Source organism: Cyprinus carpio, chromosome B3, assembly GCF_018340385.1.
Source record: "Cyprinus carpio isolate SPL01 chromosome B3, ASM1834038v1, whole genome shotgun sequence".
Taxonomy (NCBI): domain Eukaryota; kingdom Metazoa; phylum Chordata; class Actinopteri; order Cypriniformes; family Cyprinidae; genus Cyprinus; species Cyprinus carpio.
In genome coordinates, this window is record NC_056599.1 from 45,616,463 (window position 1) to 45,636,997 (window position 20,535).

Here is a 20,535-nt window from a genome sequence, read left to right on the forward strand (position 1 = left end):
AGAAAAAATAATTCCTATCCTTAAACTTAAAATTACAATTACAGATTAATGTTGATAAATGGATATGTTATACTAAATCAGATTTCTGTTTATATTGTGATTGTTTTTTCATTTGTTTATTTTGTCAGTAACATGACGAGAATATATCCAACATCTCTTTAAATTTAAGGAACACTTTACAATATGGTTTAACTAATATACATGTGCCTCAACAAGTAAAATCATAGCATGATGTATAGATGAATATGATTTATTAAAACATGAAGCTGGAAACTGAAATTGCTTCAGCTCAGTGGATCTGACAGTATACACATATTGTTAAGTTTCTCTTGACACTGTCAAAGCCCATATCAGTATAATTTTTGATCAACTAGAGAGAAAATGTCCCATTATGGCCTGTTTATATTTGTAATTATTTTTTCAATGCCTCTAATATGGGGAGATTTATAATTGGCCTCAATAAGTAACAAATCATAGCATGATGTATAGATATATATATCATTAGTATATATATTGTTATATCAACGCCCATATACATCTGTCCCATACCCTCATATAAAATCTGTCCCTAATAAAGTTTTTGTTTTATTGACAAGCCTTGTATAAATGATATTTTTTTCTATGACACTGGGAAATGCATCAAACAAAAATGACAAAAAATGTCTTGTTTTTGGAAGAGAATAAAAGGAAAAAGTTCCAGATATTTTGTACCCAAACATGAATGTTTAGCTTTTTAGATACAATCTCACACAATTATTCAGCATGTGCTTAAGCATATATTTCACCAAGAATAAAACTCTGAATACATATGTCTCATTATCTGTATTATTTAATGTGTATCTGTTTGTATGTAAATATCCAAGCATTCAAATTGAATGGGACCTTTATTTTGGTGTGGCGGTGTGACGTCATAAGGCTGCGCCACGCTCCTGCGTGTGTGATTCAGATCAACGAAGGTTTGTGTTTTTAAACCATTTCAAATATATAATTAGATGTAAACCGTTAATTTTATATGATAGATTTAGAAGCGATGTAAAATGAAATAATTATTACTGAATGCAGCGTTGTAATGCTCTATCTAACATTAATCTCGTTGTTTGTGTGAGTAAAGCGCGTCCACACGTGAATGACTGAAGACTCTCAGATCGTGAATCAGTTTACATTAAACACGAGTTCAGACACTGAGAAACTATTCAAGGGACTTCTTATTGATGTGATTTATTCGACAGTTTGGGTTTATTAGTCTCTCTGTTAATGATTCTCGTCTTAAACAGACAGAAAAGCTGCTGAAACAGCTGAGATTCATGACACATTATTATAAAGATGGCCTTTATTAAAGAGGAGACTGAAGATGTGAAGATTGAAGAAGCATTCAGACTGAAACAAGAAGATACCGAGGAACAAACAGGTTGGTTTTCATTCCCAAAGCTGAACTCATTTGATCCTCATTGAAATGACAGTCTCTACAGAAATTAATATTTTTAAAAATAATATTATGAGTGTTATTATTAATGTGGTTTTATTTGACATGCAGCAAACACTGCTTCAAGTGCAGCTGAGGAGATCCTACAATTATCCTAAAAAAAGCAATTATAATATACATAAATATCAAAAAAAAAATACATAAAGATATACTTATAAATTGTGCATAATTAACTACAGAAATTTTGTCTGTAAAAGCACGACTCTATTATCATACCTGAATGTGAATAGCAATAAATATTAACTAGTTAGGTGTCGAGGAGGAGAGGACAGAAACTAATCTTAATCACAATACAACCATTATATTTCACCAAATGCAATGACTAATATTGTGACATAATTTGTCTTACAGAAATGGACATTTGACAGTAAAGTACAGAGTTTGAGTTTGGATACAGATGTACATTTAATACTAGCAGCAGTCTGAGACAACATCTGTAAAATTAACAACATCTGAAAAAAAGTGTTAAAACATTTGAACGGTCTGAGAGTGCAGACGGATCTGATTAGACCTGCAAATATAACAAGTGTGTTGAGAGATGTTCAAGTGCTCCATTAAGATATTTGACATTTTTATTGAAACTGTCTACAAACATCTGACAGATAAACACCTTAAAGACATCCAAAAGATGTCTGTTTGATATCTAAAAGGAAACGTGGATGAATTAATCAAAAGTAGGTCAGTACATTTAAATAGAGTCTCAATATGGACTAGTATCTGTAAATATTAAGCCGCAAAAATACTATTTAAATATGAATTCAGCATGCTCTGTGTGTCTCTGTATGTATGGCGCAGTTTTGTTTTCTACACATACAAATTGTGTGACGCTTGTGGTGATTTCAGCTTCTGTTGTCTCACTATATAAGGACATAAATACATGATCAACATCTCCAGAACTGCTCTGACTCCCTCTGAGATTCACTTCATGAGCATTTGACAGTTTCATTTGAATAAAAACTATCGTCATATCATTTACATAGACTACAGAAACTTAAAAGTTCCTCATGGCAACCCGTCAAAATATAAGTTCAGGTTAGTTTAAAGAAATGATCAGAAATATATTACTGTGGTGCAGTATGATATACATAATACTACTCGGAGATTAAAGTTTTCCGTCACTATGATGGATTTCCATCAATTGGAAAAAAATGAGGGGGAAAGAAACATGTAGCGCAGAGCTTCCCAAACTTCAGAAGGGTAAGGCCCCCCGAAAACATAGCAAAAGCTCCATGATTATTTGTTATATGTTAAAAATAATAAAAAGTTGATTAAAAAAAATCACTGAAGCTGTTTACACTGTGAAATTAATAGTTGACCACTAGTTGCAACGTATGCACAACACAGGGCATCCTCTTTAGTGCTCCAAACCTAGGTAAAAGAAACACAAAGAAAAGGACAGAGAATTTATTAATCATCTACAGGAAATTCAATTGCCATTAGCAACAATATAATTATAAGTAATATATTAAGCATAGCTCAATGACAGACATAATGCAGGCTGGTACTGAAAATGTTATCAGCATATACAAATTAAAAAGAACTTACCTTTGGTCTTCGACATCCTCTGACTCATCTTCATTGTCCTCCTGGGATTCATCCTCGGTGCTACTGTGGTCATCCTGTTCCTTATTTTTGAATGCTGCAACCATGTTTCTTCCATTATCAGTTATTGCAGTTAAAAGTTTGTTTTGTGGTATTCCCCGTTCCTGTGTGCACCTGTCGACACAAGCTTTTATACAGTCTGCTTTGTGAGGGTGGGACAGCTGAACATATATACTTTGCTTTTTCCTCCTGAGGACATAAGTAGCATGCACTAATGGCAAGAAATGGTGCTGTTAGTCCTCTTTTTGTCCAGATGTCTAGCCCTAAGTTTATTTTGCGAGCTATGATAAGTTGTTCTCTGAATTTTTGTTTTTCGTCATAGTAAAGATGGTCAACTAAGTTGTTAATTTTTGTTTTCTTAGGGACAGTTAATTTATTATCAATGCTCTCTATCATAAGGATAAAATCATCATCCTCAACTGTACGAGCAGGTAGACCAGAGTGTCCAATCCACTGGGCAATCATCTTTTCTTTAGACATTTGTTGTAGCGAATCTGCTCTATACTTTGACACTGATGCGAATGCCACTGGGATAGATGATTGTGTCTTCTCAGTTTTTGCACCCTGTTGCTGTTTTTGTGTAGTCTGGACCTGAGTAAAGAGAAAGAAGATTGGAATTGCAATTACTACTGAAAAACACATCCTACAAGCTACCAAAGAATTTAAATTAAACATAGGCTAATATTAATTATAAATTTCTATTATGTTGAACTGTACTTTCTGAAATGGTCATTACTTTCACAGTCACCTTTGATAACAGATCAATCTAATATAACACCAAGTTAGCTAACTTGTGTTAGCTAACGTTAATTCAGGTAATTCATGTATTTAATATTAATTCAATTCCTATGTATTTGTATAGAGCTATTGTATAATTTCTCAATACATACGGTTTCAAAGCAGCTTTACATAAGATGCACGTCTTAAAATTTAATAATACAAATGCATCTTCAGTAAAGCTGCTTTTAAACCATATGTATTGAGAAACTATACAATAGCAGTGCACTATGTTACATAGGAATTTAATTGAATTAACGTTAACTAACACAACTTTGCTAACTTAGTAGCTAACTTTATAAGACTAAAACGTAATGTTATTTTGCAAGACAAAAATCGTGTCTTGGCAAACTTAAGCCAATATTGCTAGCGAATTTACCTGTGTTGACACATCCAGTAACACTGATCTAACGTTAGATAAGTAAGTTAACTTTTAGTTGGATTAGATCGCCCACACTAGTTTGAGTTTTGGTTGCCTAGAGACTACACGTCACATACCCGTGACGTCAGCTGCAGCTGCCTGAGATTAGACCGCAGATGTCCTCAAAGACATAAATGTACATCAAATAGATCATTTATTTTTAATGTCCCTTATTTCTTAAATAACATTTCAGTCCGGTCTCATCTTTAACAAAAAAACGGCATAAATCTTGTCATAGTTTTTATCATCAGATGTTAGTTTAGCTTGTTGACGTCTCGTCTTAGTCACAGAAAAAATGGTCGTTAATGAATATTTTTCGTCATCGTCTTCGTTAACGAAATTAACACTGGTTACTTATGCTGACGCTCCAGACACTGATTCAGCTTCTTCAACACTGCCATTGACTTGAGCCCGACGAGAGCTGATGTGAGAAACACCAGACAAACTAGCCCGCATGGATTAAAGTTCTCCGTCGCTACGACGGATTTCCGTTAATTGGAAAAAATGAGGGGTTTAAAAACATGTAGTGCATTGTTGTTGTTGTTCATGTGGCACACCAAAAATTATCCCTGCCAAGGGCTGCAGCTTTTCCACATTTTCTGATGTAATGTATCACATCTGCACTTGCTTTTGAGTGATCACTTTTAATAATTAAGGAAGTTTGCAAATGTGATATTGATTTAATATAAGAGATTAATAAACAAGTACTTCATGTTTTTGCTCTATATCATTAATGAAAATAGTTCCAAATAAAGAAACATCAAAACACACAAATCACAAATTCATTAAAGAAAGAAACTGAACAAATCTATTAATGAATGAAAGTGCGATTTTGAACAAATCTAGTGAGTCAGTGATTCATGATTACCCATTCCTAAAGACAGTCACTTGCTGCATTCGTGAATCAATAAGCTGTTTGAACGAATCAATTGAATGAATTGACTTACCGCCACCTGCTGGTGGTTTCGGTTTCATTTTTAGCATATAATTTGTTATTTAAATCTCTTAATATCTCTGTATTCAAAAATTTATATTTAAAACATTAATCTCCACATGAATTTATGAATTTTAATTGCACTCATGCCACATCCGAGCCTCATTAAACATCTGAAAACCTCTGTAGTACAAATTATTTTTAATAATACTTTCGGCAACTTATTTGTCTTATTCTGCTTCTTATTATATTGTTCTAAATAAACATTTAGTTTTTAATCTTTTCAAAATTTCTAATTTAATTTGACATAGATGAAAATGATGCCATTGCAAAGGTAAAAAGAAAACACCCTTGTAAGTCACTTTAAGAAGTCAAATGTCACCTCGTATTAGGAAGGCTAATTTTTGATCAGAATTTGATTATTGATCAGAAGGTGCTCCGAAATGTTTTAAATTAGGAGGACAAGTGCCCCTAAAAAGAAAAGAAAGTATAGAGCCATGTGTAACAGTATGTTAGACCTGTGCGTGAGGTCTTAAAGAGACGGCAGTCTAAATAAACCTGCTGCTGTCTTTCATTATTATACAGTGAAGACTATCAAGTGTTATTTTATAGCTGAATAGATTGTAGTTACACCTAACTGAAAAAAAAAAAAAAATAAATAATTATAACCAGAGCACCAACACCAATAGTACCATAACCCAACTGCAACTTCTATTCTTATTCTTCTCCAAAACAAAAATAAATTGCATTTTTGAGGGCCTAAACATGCTCAACTTTGTCACGAAACTTTGCACACGTGTCAGACCTTGTGAAAATTTACGTCAGAATTTGGTATACCTAATCTAAAGGCCTTTTCAATGTTAAATTGCGAAGATCTTGAGTTTTCGTGGAAGGACATGTCCATGGCGGGCTGATGAATTTCGATGTTTCGTCATGAAAAATGAAGTTGCTATAACTCAGACATGCAATGTCCAATCTTCCCCAAACTTCACGTGTTTGATAAGACTCCTGACCTGAATATAGCTACATGCCCATATTCAGTTATAGTAATAGCGCCACCTTCTGGCAACAGTAAAATGACGTGTTTTACGCTGTAACGAACTACTCCTAGAAATTTTATGACACTTTATAATTTTTTTTGGTCAGTCTAATCTAAAGGCCTTTGCAATGTTAAATTGTGAACATCTTGAGTTTTCATTAAAGGGCGTGTCCATGGCGCCATGACAAAGTTTGATCTCTTGCCATGGGAATAGAAGTTGTTGTAACTCAGGCATAAAATGTCAGATTTTCCCCAAACTTCACATGTTCGAAAAGAGTCTTGGCCTCAACACATCTGAAGGTCAATATTCCACTATAATCCTAGTGGAATATTACCTGCTGGCAACAAGAAATGGCTTGTTTTACACTAACTTAAACATGCAATGTCCAATGTGCACCGAACTTCAAATATTTGGAATGAGACATGGACTGAAGATATATAAAGGCCAATATTCAGTTATAATCATAGCGCCACCTGTTGACAATAGGACACCTCATGCTTTATACTAACTCAAACATACCCTGTTCAATCTGCACTAAATTTCATATGCTTGATAAAAGTGCTGGACTGAAGAAATCTACATGCCAAAATCCAGTTATAGTCATAGCGCCACCAGCTGGCAGCAGGAAGATTGGCACATATAAATGACTTTGACAGTCTTCATATTTACCACATTAAACGCATATCTCACCTTTCGCTGTTTTACTAAAGCCACCTGGTGGCGGTGAGCCCGGGTGCGAGGGCCCGTTCATCGCTGTTTGCAGCTTTAATTTAATTTAATTTGTATCTTGTTATTGTCTTTGTTTGTGTTATTGATTGTAATTTTATGTACTATTTACTTGTCTTTTTTAGTTCTTTAGTTATAAATTCAATTCTGAGTGCCAGTGATTATTGCGTGGTTCATGGGAAATAGTCCTGCCACCACCACTGGAAAAAATCCTAGAGGAAACACTCCATACATTTAATAAAATTAGAAAAATGCATTTACAAAGGTAAAAAGAAAATGCCCCTGTAAATCTCTTTGAGTCAAATGTCAACATCATATTAAGAAGGATAATTTTTGTTCTGAATCTTTTATTATTGATTTGAAGTAGCTCCTCAATTTTTTTAATTAGGAGGACCCGGGTACGGCACGGGACCCATTTTTTTTATGGTAGCCCGTGAAAGGAACAGTGGCACGCTCCTTCCCTCCGTAGTGCTAGGGTCTTCTCCTTGGGCAAGAGAGAACAACCCTTTAGCCCCCCTTACTAGGGTTACAGTTATTTTTAAATTATAATCATATTCTTATATTCTTGTGTGGATCTATTCTATTAACACGCTGAAAGAAGTTGTATGTAAACAGATCCTAAATATCCCAAATGGGACAACTCGTTTGCCGTGAGTTGCGACCCGTGTTGGTGGAGGAAGAGAGATCCTGGTCCCTGAGAAATGTGGTTTACTGAGGTTTCCATTATTTCAACACGGTACTTTGGCTCCTACTTCACCTAGACGGGAGGTTGGAATGGCTCGATCCAATCAATCGGCTGGTCAAGGCATGCCCTGGGAAAGACTTTTCGTTATATATATCCCCAGAAGGCGTTGGTTAGGGTCAATCAAGTGATTTGAGAAAATGATAGCTTACTTTGCTTGAGTATACCATTTTTATATCCCTGATGCATAATCTGCTGGAGATCCGCGGCGCTGTACATCCCTTTTTTTTTGGGCTCCGTGGTGGGTGGGGAGAAAAGATGATGAAATTTAAACATTTAAAAAAATGGCTACAAAACACAACTCAAAAAAACGTTTCTTGGAACCAGATACGGATAACAGTGCACCAAACAGAGGCTTTTCTCTGTCGAGTAATGATGATTGGCCAAAGTTTATTGCTATTCAATCTATTTCTTCAGATATCCCAATTACCAAGCTCTCCCCTTTTGCCATACAAAAGGGTATTGCAGGAATAGCAGGAACTGTTAAAGAAGTGAAAAAATTACGTTCGGGACAAATTCTTGTTGAATGCTGTAAAAAGGCAAATGCTGAAAACCTGTTACATGCTAATATGCTGGCAGGAGTTCAGATAAAGACATCCCCTCTCCCAACTTTGAACTATAGTAAAGGAATAATTCGTACTAGAGAACTGGATGATGTAGATGAAGAAGAAAATAACAAATGAGCTTAAAACTCAAGGAGTAACAAATGTGAAACGAATTATAATCAAAAGAGAAGAAAAGAATGATTAAAACCAATACATACATCATCACTTTTAATAAACCACTCCTACCAGAAAGAATTCAGATTGGGTATCTAAGTGTTCCGGTAGACCTATATATACCCAATCCTTTGAGGTGTTTCAATTGTCAAAAATATGGACACGGATTTAATAGTTGTAAAAACAAACACATCTGTTGGACTGTGGAGAAGAAGGCCATGACAAGGGTAGTTGTGAGAAACCAACTAAATGTTGTAACTGCACAGGTGATCATTCAGCTGCATCAAAACCATGTCCCATGTGGATCAAAGAAAAGGAAATACAAAAAATCAGATGTACAAAAAGGATCAGTTACATTGAAGAAAAGAAGCAAGTGACTATAACACCTATTTTTACTCTGAATAAAACATTTGCTTCTGCTATAAGAAAATCTGTGAGATCAGTAGATTGCCAGACAGACATCACTTGGATGTACAAAGATAAACCTTAAACAGTTAACCTAAGTAATACTCCCTCAAGGGCAAAAATTGCAGAAAAACAAAACGAAGTCCCCTCAAATGACACGAACCTCAGCCACATTTCAGAAACAGAAAATCAGAGGACAAGTAAAAGCAACAGGAAATCAAACTCTCAATCCAAAGTATCTCAAGAAGAAACATCAAAGACAAGACAAATAAAAGATGCGGAAATGAAAGAGAGTGAGCATCATAGTAGAGGCCCATCTCCAAAAGGAAAAGTTAGGACAAATGTTCCTGTTCTTCCTAATAGGTAATGAAAGAGTTTATCATCCAATGGAATTGTTGTGGGATCAGAGCGAACTTTACAGAATTACAGCGTTTAACTACAACTGTTGACCCCCTTGCAATATGTCTTCAGGAGATACAACTCTCAACTGATTGTAACTTTTCTTTTTAAAAATTTACAGTATTTGCCACCTTTGGTCCCAATGACAAGCGAGCTTCTGGTGGTACGGCAATACTAGTAAGAAACAATGTAATTCATAGTCCTATCAGTATTAATAACAGACTACAAGTGACAGCAGTACGATTAACTTTGCAGAAAACCATTACTATATGCTCCATTTATATTCATCCAGACTTAAACTTGATGCGCACAGACTTGGATGATCTTGTAAATCAACTTCCATCTCCTTTTATACTCATGGGAGATTTTAATAGTCATAACTTGCTGTGGGGCAGTGATCATTGCAATACAAAAGGAAAGAAGATTGAAGACTTTATAAATAATAACACCTTATGTCTTTTAAAATAATGGGTCAAATACTTATTTACATCCAGGGCATGGAACTTATTCTGCAATTGATCTAACAATATGTCAACCAGAAGTTTTTTTAGATTTATCATGGAAAGTATTGGATGACCTTTGTGGAAGTGACCATTTTCCAATAATCATTACTTTTAAAGGAAAAGAAGAAGAAGAAGCAAAAACATAAAGATGGAAAATCAAAAAAGCTAACTGGTATCAATTTCAAGCTCTATGTTATGAGAGATTTACACATTTTGTGGAGAACAGGCCAGACGCCTTGGAAAATTTTACAGATACACTGATGTCTATTGCAAATGATACAGTCCCAAAAACATCATTAAACAAAAAATCTAAACAACTCCCATGGTTGATGATAAATGTAAAGAAGTTACTAAAGAAAGGAAAAAAGCTGAAAAATATTTCTACAAACATCCATCAACTGAAAATCTTATTAAACTCAAGATTGCTAGAGCAAAAGCAAGAAGAACTATCAATGAAGTTAAGAAGGAAAGCTGGAGAAGTTTTGTTGCCAGTATATCACCTAGTACTCCATCAACCAAAATCTGGAATTTGATACAGAAAATGAAGGGTGAAACCATTGGTTCGCAAATACAACACATCAAGCAAACATGATTTACTCTTGACTTCAAAACAAGATATTGCAAATATTCTAGCAAGAACTTTTGAAAAGAATTCATCTTTTGAGAACTGTTCTCCTGCTTTTAGAACATTCCAAATTCAACAAGAGAAAGAGAAAATAAATTTGATTTCAAATAATTTAGAGCCATACAATCATAATTTTTCCATGGAAGAACTACAACGAGCCATTAGGAAATCCCATGATACAGCGGTTGGACCAGATAAAGTTCATTACCAGTTTATAAAGAACTTACCTCACCTCTTTCTGAAGAAGCTTCTGGGAACTTTTAACTCTATTTGGATATCAGGAAATATCCCATCTTCTTGGCTTGAAGCTGAAATTATTTCTATCCCAAAACCAGGAAAAGACCATAGTTATCCTATAAATTATCGACCTATAGCTTTAACCAGTTATCTATGTAAAACTATGGAGAGGATGGTAAATGATCGTCTAGTCTGGTGCCTGGAATCCAAACATCTTATAAGTAAGTATCAATGTGGTTTTAGGAAAGGTCGAAGTACAACAGATCACCTTGTCAGTCTTGAAAGTTATATCCATGATGCGTTTATTAAGAAAAGAACATGCTGTAGCTGTTTTTTTCGACTTGGAAAAAGCCTATGATACCACTTGGAAGAATGGAATCTTAAAGGATCTGTATCGACTAAATTTTAGAGGTTGTTTGCCAATTTTTATTGAAAGATTTCTTTCGAATAGAATCTTTAGAGTCAAGGTTGACAATACTGTCCGACCCGCATAAACAAGAACTTGGAGTACCTCAAGGAAGTATCTTATCAGTAACTCTTTTTAGTATAAAAATAGACAGTATTGCTCCGGTTATTGGTTCAGATGTTCTTTGTAGTTTATATGTAGATGACATCTGCATTTGTTATAGAAGCAAGCATATAAACACTATTGAACGAAAAATCCAACTAAAAATAAAATGCTCTCATGGTCAATACAGAATGGCTTTAAATTTTCACAAACAAAAACTGTCTGTATGCATTTTTGTCAACTTCGTTCATTGCATAATGAACCAGAATTATTTTTGGATGGAACTCCCATTGAAGTTGCAAAGGAGACTAAATTCCTTGGCATAATCTTTGACAATAAGCTGTCATTTATTCCACATATTAAAATGCTTAAAAAGAAGTGTTCTAAAGGCCTGAACATCTTAAAGGTTTTGTCCAAAACTAAATGGGGAGCAGATATGACATCACTTATGAACTTATATAGAACTTTGATCCGATCGAAGCTGGACTCTATGGGAGTATTGTTTATGGATCTGCCAGGAAATCATATATACAAGCATTGGATACTATACATCATGAAGGCATACGATTAGCTTTGGGAGCATATAGAACATCACCAATTCAAAGTTTATATGTAGAAGCCAATGAACCTTCCTTGGAAAACAGACGTTTAAAGTTGGCTTTACAATATGCAATCAAATTAAAAACAAATAAAGGAAATCCAGCATATCCAGCAGTTTTTACAGTCCAGTATTCAATAATGTATGAAAGAAAACCAAATCATATTCGTCCATTTGGTCTACGTATAAAACCTCATCTGGAAAATCTCAAAGTAGATTTAAACATCTTGGAACAAACCCACTTTTGCAAAATTCCTCCTTGGGATATCAAAAAAAAAACTTTATTTTGTTGGATTGATCAAAGAATCAAAAATCGGAAACACATCCAAATGATTATCAGCTACAATTTTTAGAAATAAGAGATATGTATCCTCAGTATACTCTAATATACACCGATGGATCCAAATCTGGAAACCAGGTAGCGGCAGCTTTTGCAACGATACGTATTCCAGATCAAAGTTCAATCTTCACAGCAGAAGCAAATGCTTTATTGCTGGCATTAAAATTTATTGAAACGTCTTCACAGAAGAAATTCTTAATAATGACTGACTCAAAATCATGCCTGGATTCACTGGAAAGTATGAAAACTGATCATCCAACAGTAGTCAAGATCTTCGTTAAATTATCAATGCTCAAATCAAAGGCTTTTAGCATCTACTTTTGCTGGGTACCTGGACACTCAGGAATTGCTGGAAATGAGAAAGCAGACAGTGCAGCAAAAGAAGCACTATCCACAGAATTAGTAAATAGTTTTATACCTTTTACAGACTTAAAACAAACAATAAATGAATACATCAGAAATAAATGGCAATCAGAATGGGATCAATGTCTAAATAATAAGTTGCATGAAATAAATCCTGATGTGAAGAAAAAACTTAACCTCTGTTTTGAGAATCGTTGGAATCCAAGTCATCTATACACGATGCAGAATAGGACATTCAAAAATTACACATAAATTTTTACTCTTAGGAGAACATCCTCCAAAATGTTCATTTTGTCATAATTCATTGTCCATTAAACATATCCTTCTAGATTGTATTACATCTGCCCCTGTGAGAAACCTTTTTTATTCCGTTGATACTTTTGGAAAAATTTTTAATCAAGTGAATCCGAACATGGACCTAAGATTTCTAGAGGAAATAAATGTTAAACATCTTTTCTAGTCTTCCTTTGATTGATTGCACTTTATTCTCGCCATGAATATAGCCTTAGAAGCTGGTATGGCGTTTAAAAGAAAAGAAAGAAAGAAAGAGAGAATTAGGAGGACAAGTGCTCCTAATTACAAGAAGAAAAAAACTGCTCTTAAACTGGGTGTGTGACGGGTATGGCTATGGAATGGGGTTTGGCTGACGAAAAATTTTTAGTCAAAAGAATTTTTTTTTTTTTTTTTTTTTTTTTTTTTTGCTTTAACCCATGAGCTCGACAGATGCTCACTGATGGCCTGATGTTGACCAACGGCTTGGTGTGTCCCAGCCTTGTTTTGTTGTCTGTTGTTTTTTGTCATTACTAACTTTCATTTCTCTGTTTTAACCCTAGACCTGGTGCCGCTGAAAGAGGAGAGTCAAGAACTGAATGAAAAGAAAGAACAAAATCTGTATGAAAATTTAGATTTCACAACTGGAGAAAAAACTTTTGGTTGCTCACTGACTGAAAAGACACCCACACAAAATAGAAGTCCCTCCTGCATTCTGTGTGGAAAGTTTTTCTCTAGCTATGGATACCTTGAAGTCCATATGAGAATTCACAAAGGAGAGAAGCCTTTTACATGCAAACAGTGTGGAAGGAGTTTCACTGCAAAAGGAAGCCTTAACAGACACATGAGAATTCACACCAGAGAGAAGCAGTTCACCTGCCAACAATGTGGAAAAAGTTTCTCTAATAGGGGACACCTTAGAGACCACATGAATGTTCACAATGCAGAGAGACCTTTCACCTGCTCTCAGTGTGGAAAAGGTTTCGATCAAAGAAACATACTTAAAAAACACATGACATTGTACTGCGGACAGAAGCCTTACATATGTTCACAGTGTGGAAAGAGTTTTAGACATGAAGCAACATTTAACACCCATTTGAGAAACCACACTGGAGAAAACATGTTCGTATGCAGTCAGTGTGGAAAGAGCTTCAGATGTAAAGTAAATCTTACAATGCACAAAAGAGTTCACATTGTTCACAAACCAGATGGACCTGAAATGTCAGTTGCAATCCCGTCAGTAGCACACTATTTTCTATTTAAAAGGTAATATACTGTAGAAAACGATGCATTCTGGGCATTATCTTCCATTTTCTGTGATGCCAAATTTACTGCGAATTAAAGGGAACCTATCATACCCCCTTTTTACTAGATGTAATATAACTCAGGCGTCCCCCAAATGTGTCTGTTATTCAGCTCAGAATACCCCATAGATCATTATATTATTCTGAGAATTACCATTATTGAGCGGAAGCAAAAACATGCTATTTTTGTGCATGTCTTTAAATGTAAATGAGCTGTTGTTCCCCACCCCCTTCCCTGAATAAGGTTATGCCTTTACAGCTTACGTCTTGGATAGGCTGCCAAAATATAACACATATTTGGTTTTGATTCATGGGTCCATTCTTCATACCTCGCTTAATATATCTGATTTGACAGATGCCAGATCTTTTAATCATGATAAGTGATCTCTGGATGTTTTGGTTCTTCAAACAATTTGGTGGATTTGACTGAGATCAGCATTGTCTTTTATAGGGGTGCTCCGATTGATCGGCTACCAATCACTATCGGCCGATAATCACGTTGGGATGATTAATTGGCAGTCTCTAAAAATGCCGATCTCAAGCTGATGACACTGCTGTGAGAGGTTTGGCACGACATGCAGCAGCACCATCGCAGTCTCTGTCTGGCACGGGTGAAATAATTATAATGCTATATTTCTTCACTAAATAACTTAAAGTAATTACCGTGTGTGAAAAGTAACTTCACAAACAGTGTGAGTGAATCACCGCGTGCGCTCTCTCTCTTTCTCTCTCAAAATACCTAAATGGTTTATAATCACCATACATGGCTTCTGTCTATAAGCGAGCTAGTCACTTGCACAATCGAGGCAGTGTCACATCGTCACTAAAGTTTATAAATTGCATTACTTTTTAATTCTTGCCTGTGTTTAACCATTCAGCGCTCGGTGCGTGCATGCCAGGTTCACATTACTCCGTTTGCAGTGCATAGGCAGTGCATATTTTTTTCCGCACTCATGATAACGGAAACCGTTCACACTGCACACACGGTTGCGGTCCGGCAGCGCGTCTGCAGTAGTGTATAGATCGTTTCCGTTTCCAAGTTTATTACTGCACTGAAAGCTCTGAATTAAAGTAACAGCACATTGTTTTCAGTAAATATGAACATGGATTGACACGAAAATGTAGTAATTACACCATACATGCATATTATTGAAGTCTACTGTGTTTCACAGTCAACACGCATGTCTTTTGGTTAGGTTTAAAGGGAAAGAGCACTTCTAGATAAGGCAATAAGATGGCACTCGTGGAGGAAGAAAAACAAAGTTCTTTATGAACAGCAGGATTGCTTGTAATAGATATTTTTAAAAAAAGGACAGGCAGTAGAGCTGGCTATTTCTGTCAATGGCAAGTTTGTGATAACGTAAGAAAAGTAGTTTCAATGTTTTGCCAGTTGCTTGAGGAAATGAATATATAAATCTAAAAGTAAATGCAAAAGTATTGAATGTATTGCTTATATTTGTTGTTTAAACATGTCTGTTAAAGATTGTATTACTGTACTGTGTAAAAAAATAATTCCAATGCTGAAAAAGCATTTTCAGTGACAATGTTTGGATTTGAAATCAAATTAATGGGTAAATGTTGTGCTTGTGGTAAACAGCCAAGGATCAGTAGCGGACTGTTCTGTCCCCTCTCACAAGAGTCACCTAAGAGGGGAATTGACCCCATTTTCAAAAATTAAATTCAGGCCCTGAATAAATTTCTAAAAATGCTGATTGGAGTGTCACCATATATAGTTACAAATTAAAAAAGAAGCCTTTTAAAAGATTGGTATCGGCAGATACTGCTTTCTGTGATCGGCAATTGGCCTCAAAAATCCTGATCAGAGCACCCCTAGTCTTTTATGGCTGTGGATTTGCCCAAACTACATTGTAACCGACTATAGTACAGTTACTATGTTGTTGTTTTTGTGTGTAGTTACTCTACTGTGCGCCAGGGGGCACTACTGGATTTTCTATGTTAAGGGATAAAATTGATGTAGGCAGTAGAGTAAGACATACAGTAGGTGGACAACCAAAATGGGTACTACCGCCGTGTGTACCACCGCCGCAGGGCTGCAGCGTTAACTGCAAGTCAGTCGCATGTTAAAGTTATTCACGAAACTACCACCAGGTGGCGCAAAGGGACGGATTGCAAACTGACTGTAATTGTAAAATTTTTGGTTTGTAAACGGAGATGAAAGGATGAAGTAAAACAACAATAACATTATAATATAACATTGTAACACTTAAAAACCATTAGAAAATTTACAATGAGTTAATTTCAAAACGTGGGATAGGCTACAGTCTACCCATCAAAAATTAAAAGAAAGACCTTTACACAAAAGCTCTTACTGCATGCTATTGTTATTAAACAGTGTATATATATCCATTGTATATATATATCTATGTATTTTTATATATATATAAATACATAGATTAAAAGGTAAATGTTTTAATTTCAGTTCGTTCTTGGCAAAAAAAAGAAAAAAAATCCTTCAGGTTCCATATGGTCCTGCATTTAGAAATAATTCTTATTAACTCTGCTATTATTCTTGATTTTTCAAACTGAATTATGCCTTTACTGTGTGACCAAAAATGGAGTATTTTCTGTTTCAGCTGTTTGATCGCGCTGGTGCCTCACGCGCACATATTCATTGGAAACAGCACTGCCGTTCACCATGCCATAAGGCGTGAGTAGCGGTCCACTTTGGCATATTTTTTGCTCATTATGATTTTTTTTCCGTCGATACTACAAAGCCTATTTTACCTCATGAATAATAGTTTAGCTTCAAAATGGGCAACATCACGAATATGGAAATGTTTGGATTTGTCCCGAATGAGAGAGCCCAACCTTGCCTTTTGTTTCGCGTTAAATTAGCCTATTATTATTATTATTTTTGTTTTTGTTTATAGCTAAGCCTATATTATTATATACTGCAATTATATTTATCCATTAGAATTATATATTTTTAATTCTTGTTCTTTTCTGATACATTTATAGGATTTGTTGTTAAGGGGAACTAAAAAATATAATGTTGGTACATTATAACATTATTAGGCCTGCCGTTATTATTTCTGAATGTAATAAAATGCGACTTACACATGACATTTTTTTCCTCTCAAAAACTTAATTTTTTTTAGCGTGTTTTTAAAAAACATGCAGCAAGTGAAAATAGGTGATTTATCTGTTAAAATTTGCTACTGTGGGTTAATCTAGACTGTTGTTAACTATTTACAAGTTTCGTGTTTGTGTTTATCCCGTTTTTTTCCCCATTGCCTCTGAAAATTACTTTAAGAACCAAAAAAGCCTCCTCCCCCGTAAAAATTGTGCATGCACTTTCACTTAGTGCGCAGAACCTGCCTCCCGTGTTGCTCATCTGTGGACAATTTAAAAATGTTTGATATAATGTTTTTTGTTTTTTTCAATGTATTTTTTCTCTCTCTCTATTTAACAATATTAACTTACAATGAAATACGTCTTCCTTCAGGTAGACTGAATGTTTTCCTGCCTTGTTAAATGTTGGGCTCATGATAAATAAGTTGCATTCGTCTCAAACTGATTTTGTAAAATCAAAACTTGCAGACGGTGAGTCAGTTAGCGCGAGTCGCACTCGCTGTGAAGTGGGATCAGCTGGCAGGCGATTCCGTTTGGTCTTGAAGCCTTCCTCAAACGCCTACGTTCACAAATAACAATGATTTTTGCAAAAAGTATGATTAATTATCAATTGAGAATTTGTTATTATAATGGTCTGATGAAAATAGTAATATGGGCTGCAAGAAAATAATAAATAACAAGAGTAAGGCTGCTGTGAGTGCAGGCATGTTTCAACCCAGTAACATGACAACACACGGCCCTCATAGCCAAAAAAACAGACCGGCCCACCGGAAATCCTCATGGTGCTCCCGATTAGCCAATCCGGCCCTGATATATAAAGTATAATAAGATCATCATTTAAACACTATAATAAACACAAGAATTATCTGCTTGATGACACGGTTATTTTTAATAAAATTAGTCAGTGATTTTAGCAACACCGTTTCAAATCCCGGGTTGTGTTGTATTTTTTAATTTTTTTATATATATTAAAATAATATATAAAATTATTCCATTCGTACACTAAGAAACCAGTAGCGACTGTGTTGTATTTTTTACATTTTTTTCTATATATATTAAAATAATATATAAAATTATTAGTACAAATGTGTTTGTTACACCTTTTTTTTTTTTATTACTTTAGATAGAGCATGTCCATTTTACACTAAGCAACCAGTAGCGACTGAATTCAGTCCAGCTGGAGGGGGTTGGGGGTAATCAATATGAAAAAACGTTCTGTATAGCTTGTGTGGGGGTTGAAAACACAACAGGAATGATGCAGCGAGACTAAAGGTGTTTTTATTATTTTAACGTTGTCTTCGCGATGAGAGGTTGTGAAATCTCTTGCTATTTCATATGGAGAGTGTCTGATGAGGGTTTCAAACTTGTAGAGCAGGTTTAGGCAAAGTGTTTTCATGCCTCGTTGGGGTTTGGCTTTTGCAATTTTTGCAACTGCATAGGCCTAAAGAGTATTACATACAATATAATATGTTTTTGTCCTCACATTCTTTCTCTGTTTTATGACCACCTCAATGCTCATTATGCAGCGACATGCAAGGTTGTGAAAGATAGATGCATCTGCCAAAGAGACAAAAACTTTTGTTCTGTAATGTATTTTCAGCCTATTCTCAAAATGCCTGGGAACCAATTTTCTGTACTATTTTTTCAGTTTTAATTGTACGCAGCATTTTTTTTTCTCAAAAACACATCATGCTGCAGTCGGTTTGGCAATACAAATGTAAAAATATATTGCAGTAATAAGAAACTGTCAAGAGACATCAGGTAGTCCTAATTATTTTTAGTTTCATTATCGGGCAATTCCAGCGTTACTGACGTGACATTCACAGTCAAAACCTGAAATATAAATTATCCCAGAATGTATTCATTACCAATATATTGAACCATCTCTTTATGTTTTTCTAAATCCCAAACAGAGTCCAGACACCAGAAAAGTATCCGTCTATGAACGTGTTTTATAGGCTATTTTAGATTTGGGAAATACACATGCATTACGGACATGACAAAAAAGACCTGAGTTTTTGGGAGACAACATTTTGTAGACTTTCTTTGATTTACAATGCACAAAACAGAAGCAACAATATCTGCAGAAATGAGAGGGGTTTACCATTCTCAAAACATAAAATATAAATTTTTATTCCAATTTTTGTTTTTGTGTTTCGGAGGAAAAATCAATGTTAAGGCATCTCTCCGTTACGGATTGTTCTGAAAGCAGAATTTATACAAACGTGTATAAAATGCTTTAAAAACTTTAACAGAGATGTCTAGAGGGTATTCAATAGGTCTGCCCCCACGTAAGATTTTTGTAGTTAGTAGTAGTAGTCGTTCATTTAAGTCATTATTCAACTAATCGCAGGTTTATATTAAATTAACACAGTCTAATCCATAATGAGCCTTAACATATTCCACGCTCAAGCACACACATTAAGTTTGCCACAAAGCACAGGCAGAAGTAGCCTTATAATTGTGAAAAAGGAGACATTTTATTTATTTATTAATAAACTAATGTTTTCTTGTCGTCTGCAAGATGAGATTCACAGTGCTAACTCTCATCTCCACAGGATGGGCATAATCAGGGAGTATTTGCATTTGTTTTGAATTGGGTAATTTCAAGCTTTCTGTAGACATATTTCTCATGTATGTAAGGCACCCCAGTTTTAAGTTATTTCATTATCAGGAAAAAAGGGGAGAAAAAAAATGATTGTGAGGGCGCTTCCCTGTCATGCATGCGCATCAATAATTTTCCACACAAACACTTCAATATGAATAGTAAAAGCACATTTCTTTTAGGTTACAGTATGGGATCCGCATTAAAAATAAATCTTCACCTAATAAATCTTCACTTTAGTCTACAACCGAGACAGATGCAGTTATAACCTGTAAATTAAAGGCTATTTGACATTTTAAAATGATGTAACAGCTGATGCTGCTCCAATTTGTTGATTTTGATTGTTTTAATACATCTATTTTACATTACCTGCTTTGTATCTTTATTAAAGTTAGATATTATTGTACAAATAATTATAAAATGCTATAGACTGCGAATACGATTGCAGTTTCACAGTTTGCATATGCATTACAAAGTTAATTATTTTTTACGTGCAATGATACAAAATAAAACCAAAAAAGATTTGTAATGAAGAAAAAATATGTAGACAAATAAGAATAAATGTTGTGTGTCACACTCATCTTCATGCGCGCCACCCAAATCTTGCACTCTGATATTTTAAGGAATAGAATACACTTCTGCATTTAAATGCGGCTGCAATTTTTTTTTTTTATTTACTTTAATTGACAACTTCAGTGATTTTAAAGGGTGCCTTCTTTACTTGCTTTCATACAATTTATGAAGCTCTTTTTTACATCGTGTGCACTTTGTTGATTATAATGAGAGAACTTGAGTTTAAATGTGAGGACATTTTATTAATCCATCAATTCTTTTCAGTTTC

The 20,535-nt window shown here is 34.8% G+C and overlaps 1 protein-coding gene across 2 annotated transcripts; it reads left to right on the plus strand.

The window, feature by feature from the left end:
* Window positions 1-891: 891 nt before the first annotated feature.
* On the plus strand, window positions 892-14,537 carry LOC122136670 (gastrula zinc finger protein XlCGF49.1-like). Of its 2 annotated transcripts, XM_042721075.1 has the most exons (3): window positions 892-956; window positions 1,275-1,408; window positions 13,256-14,537. In XM_042721075.1, the coding sequence occupies exons 2-3, from the start codon at window positions 1,324-1,326 to the stop codon at window positions 13,960-13,962; spliced, it is 792 nt and encodes a 263-aa protein (XP_042577009.1). In that variant the 5' UTR covers window positions 892-956; window positions 1,275-1,323; the 3' UTR covers window positions 13,963-14,537. The 2 variants fall into 2 exon arrangements, with proteins under 2 accessions (XP_042577009.1, XP_042577008.1); XM_042721074.1 differs by lacking the exon at window positions 892-956 and having other exon boundaries at window positions 976-1,408.
* Window positions 14,538-20,535: the final 5,998 nt, after the last annotated feature.

Coding starts and splice junctions, on each gene's coding strand:
- LOC122136670 (XM_042721075.1), top strand. CDS start 1,324: ATGGCCTTTATTAAAGAGGAGACTGAAGATGTGAAGATTGAAGAAGCA. Junction 1,409..13,255: donor AGATACCGAGGAACAAACAG/GTTGGTTTTCAT, acceptor TTTTAACCCTAG/ACCTGGTGCCGCTGAAAGAG.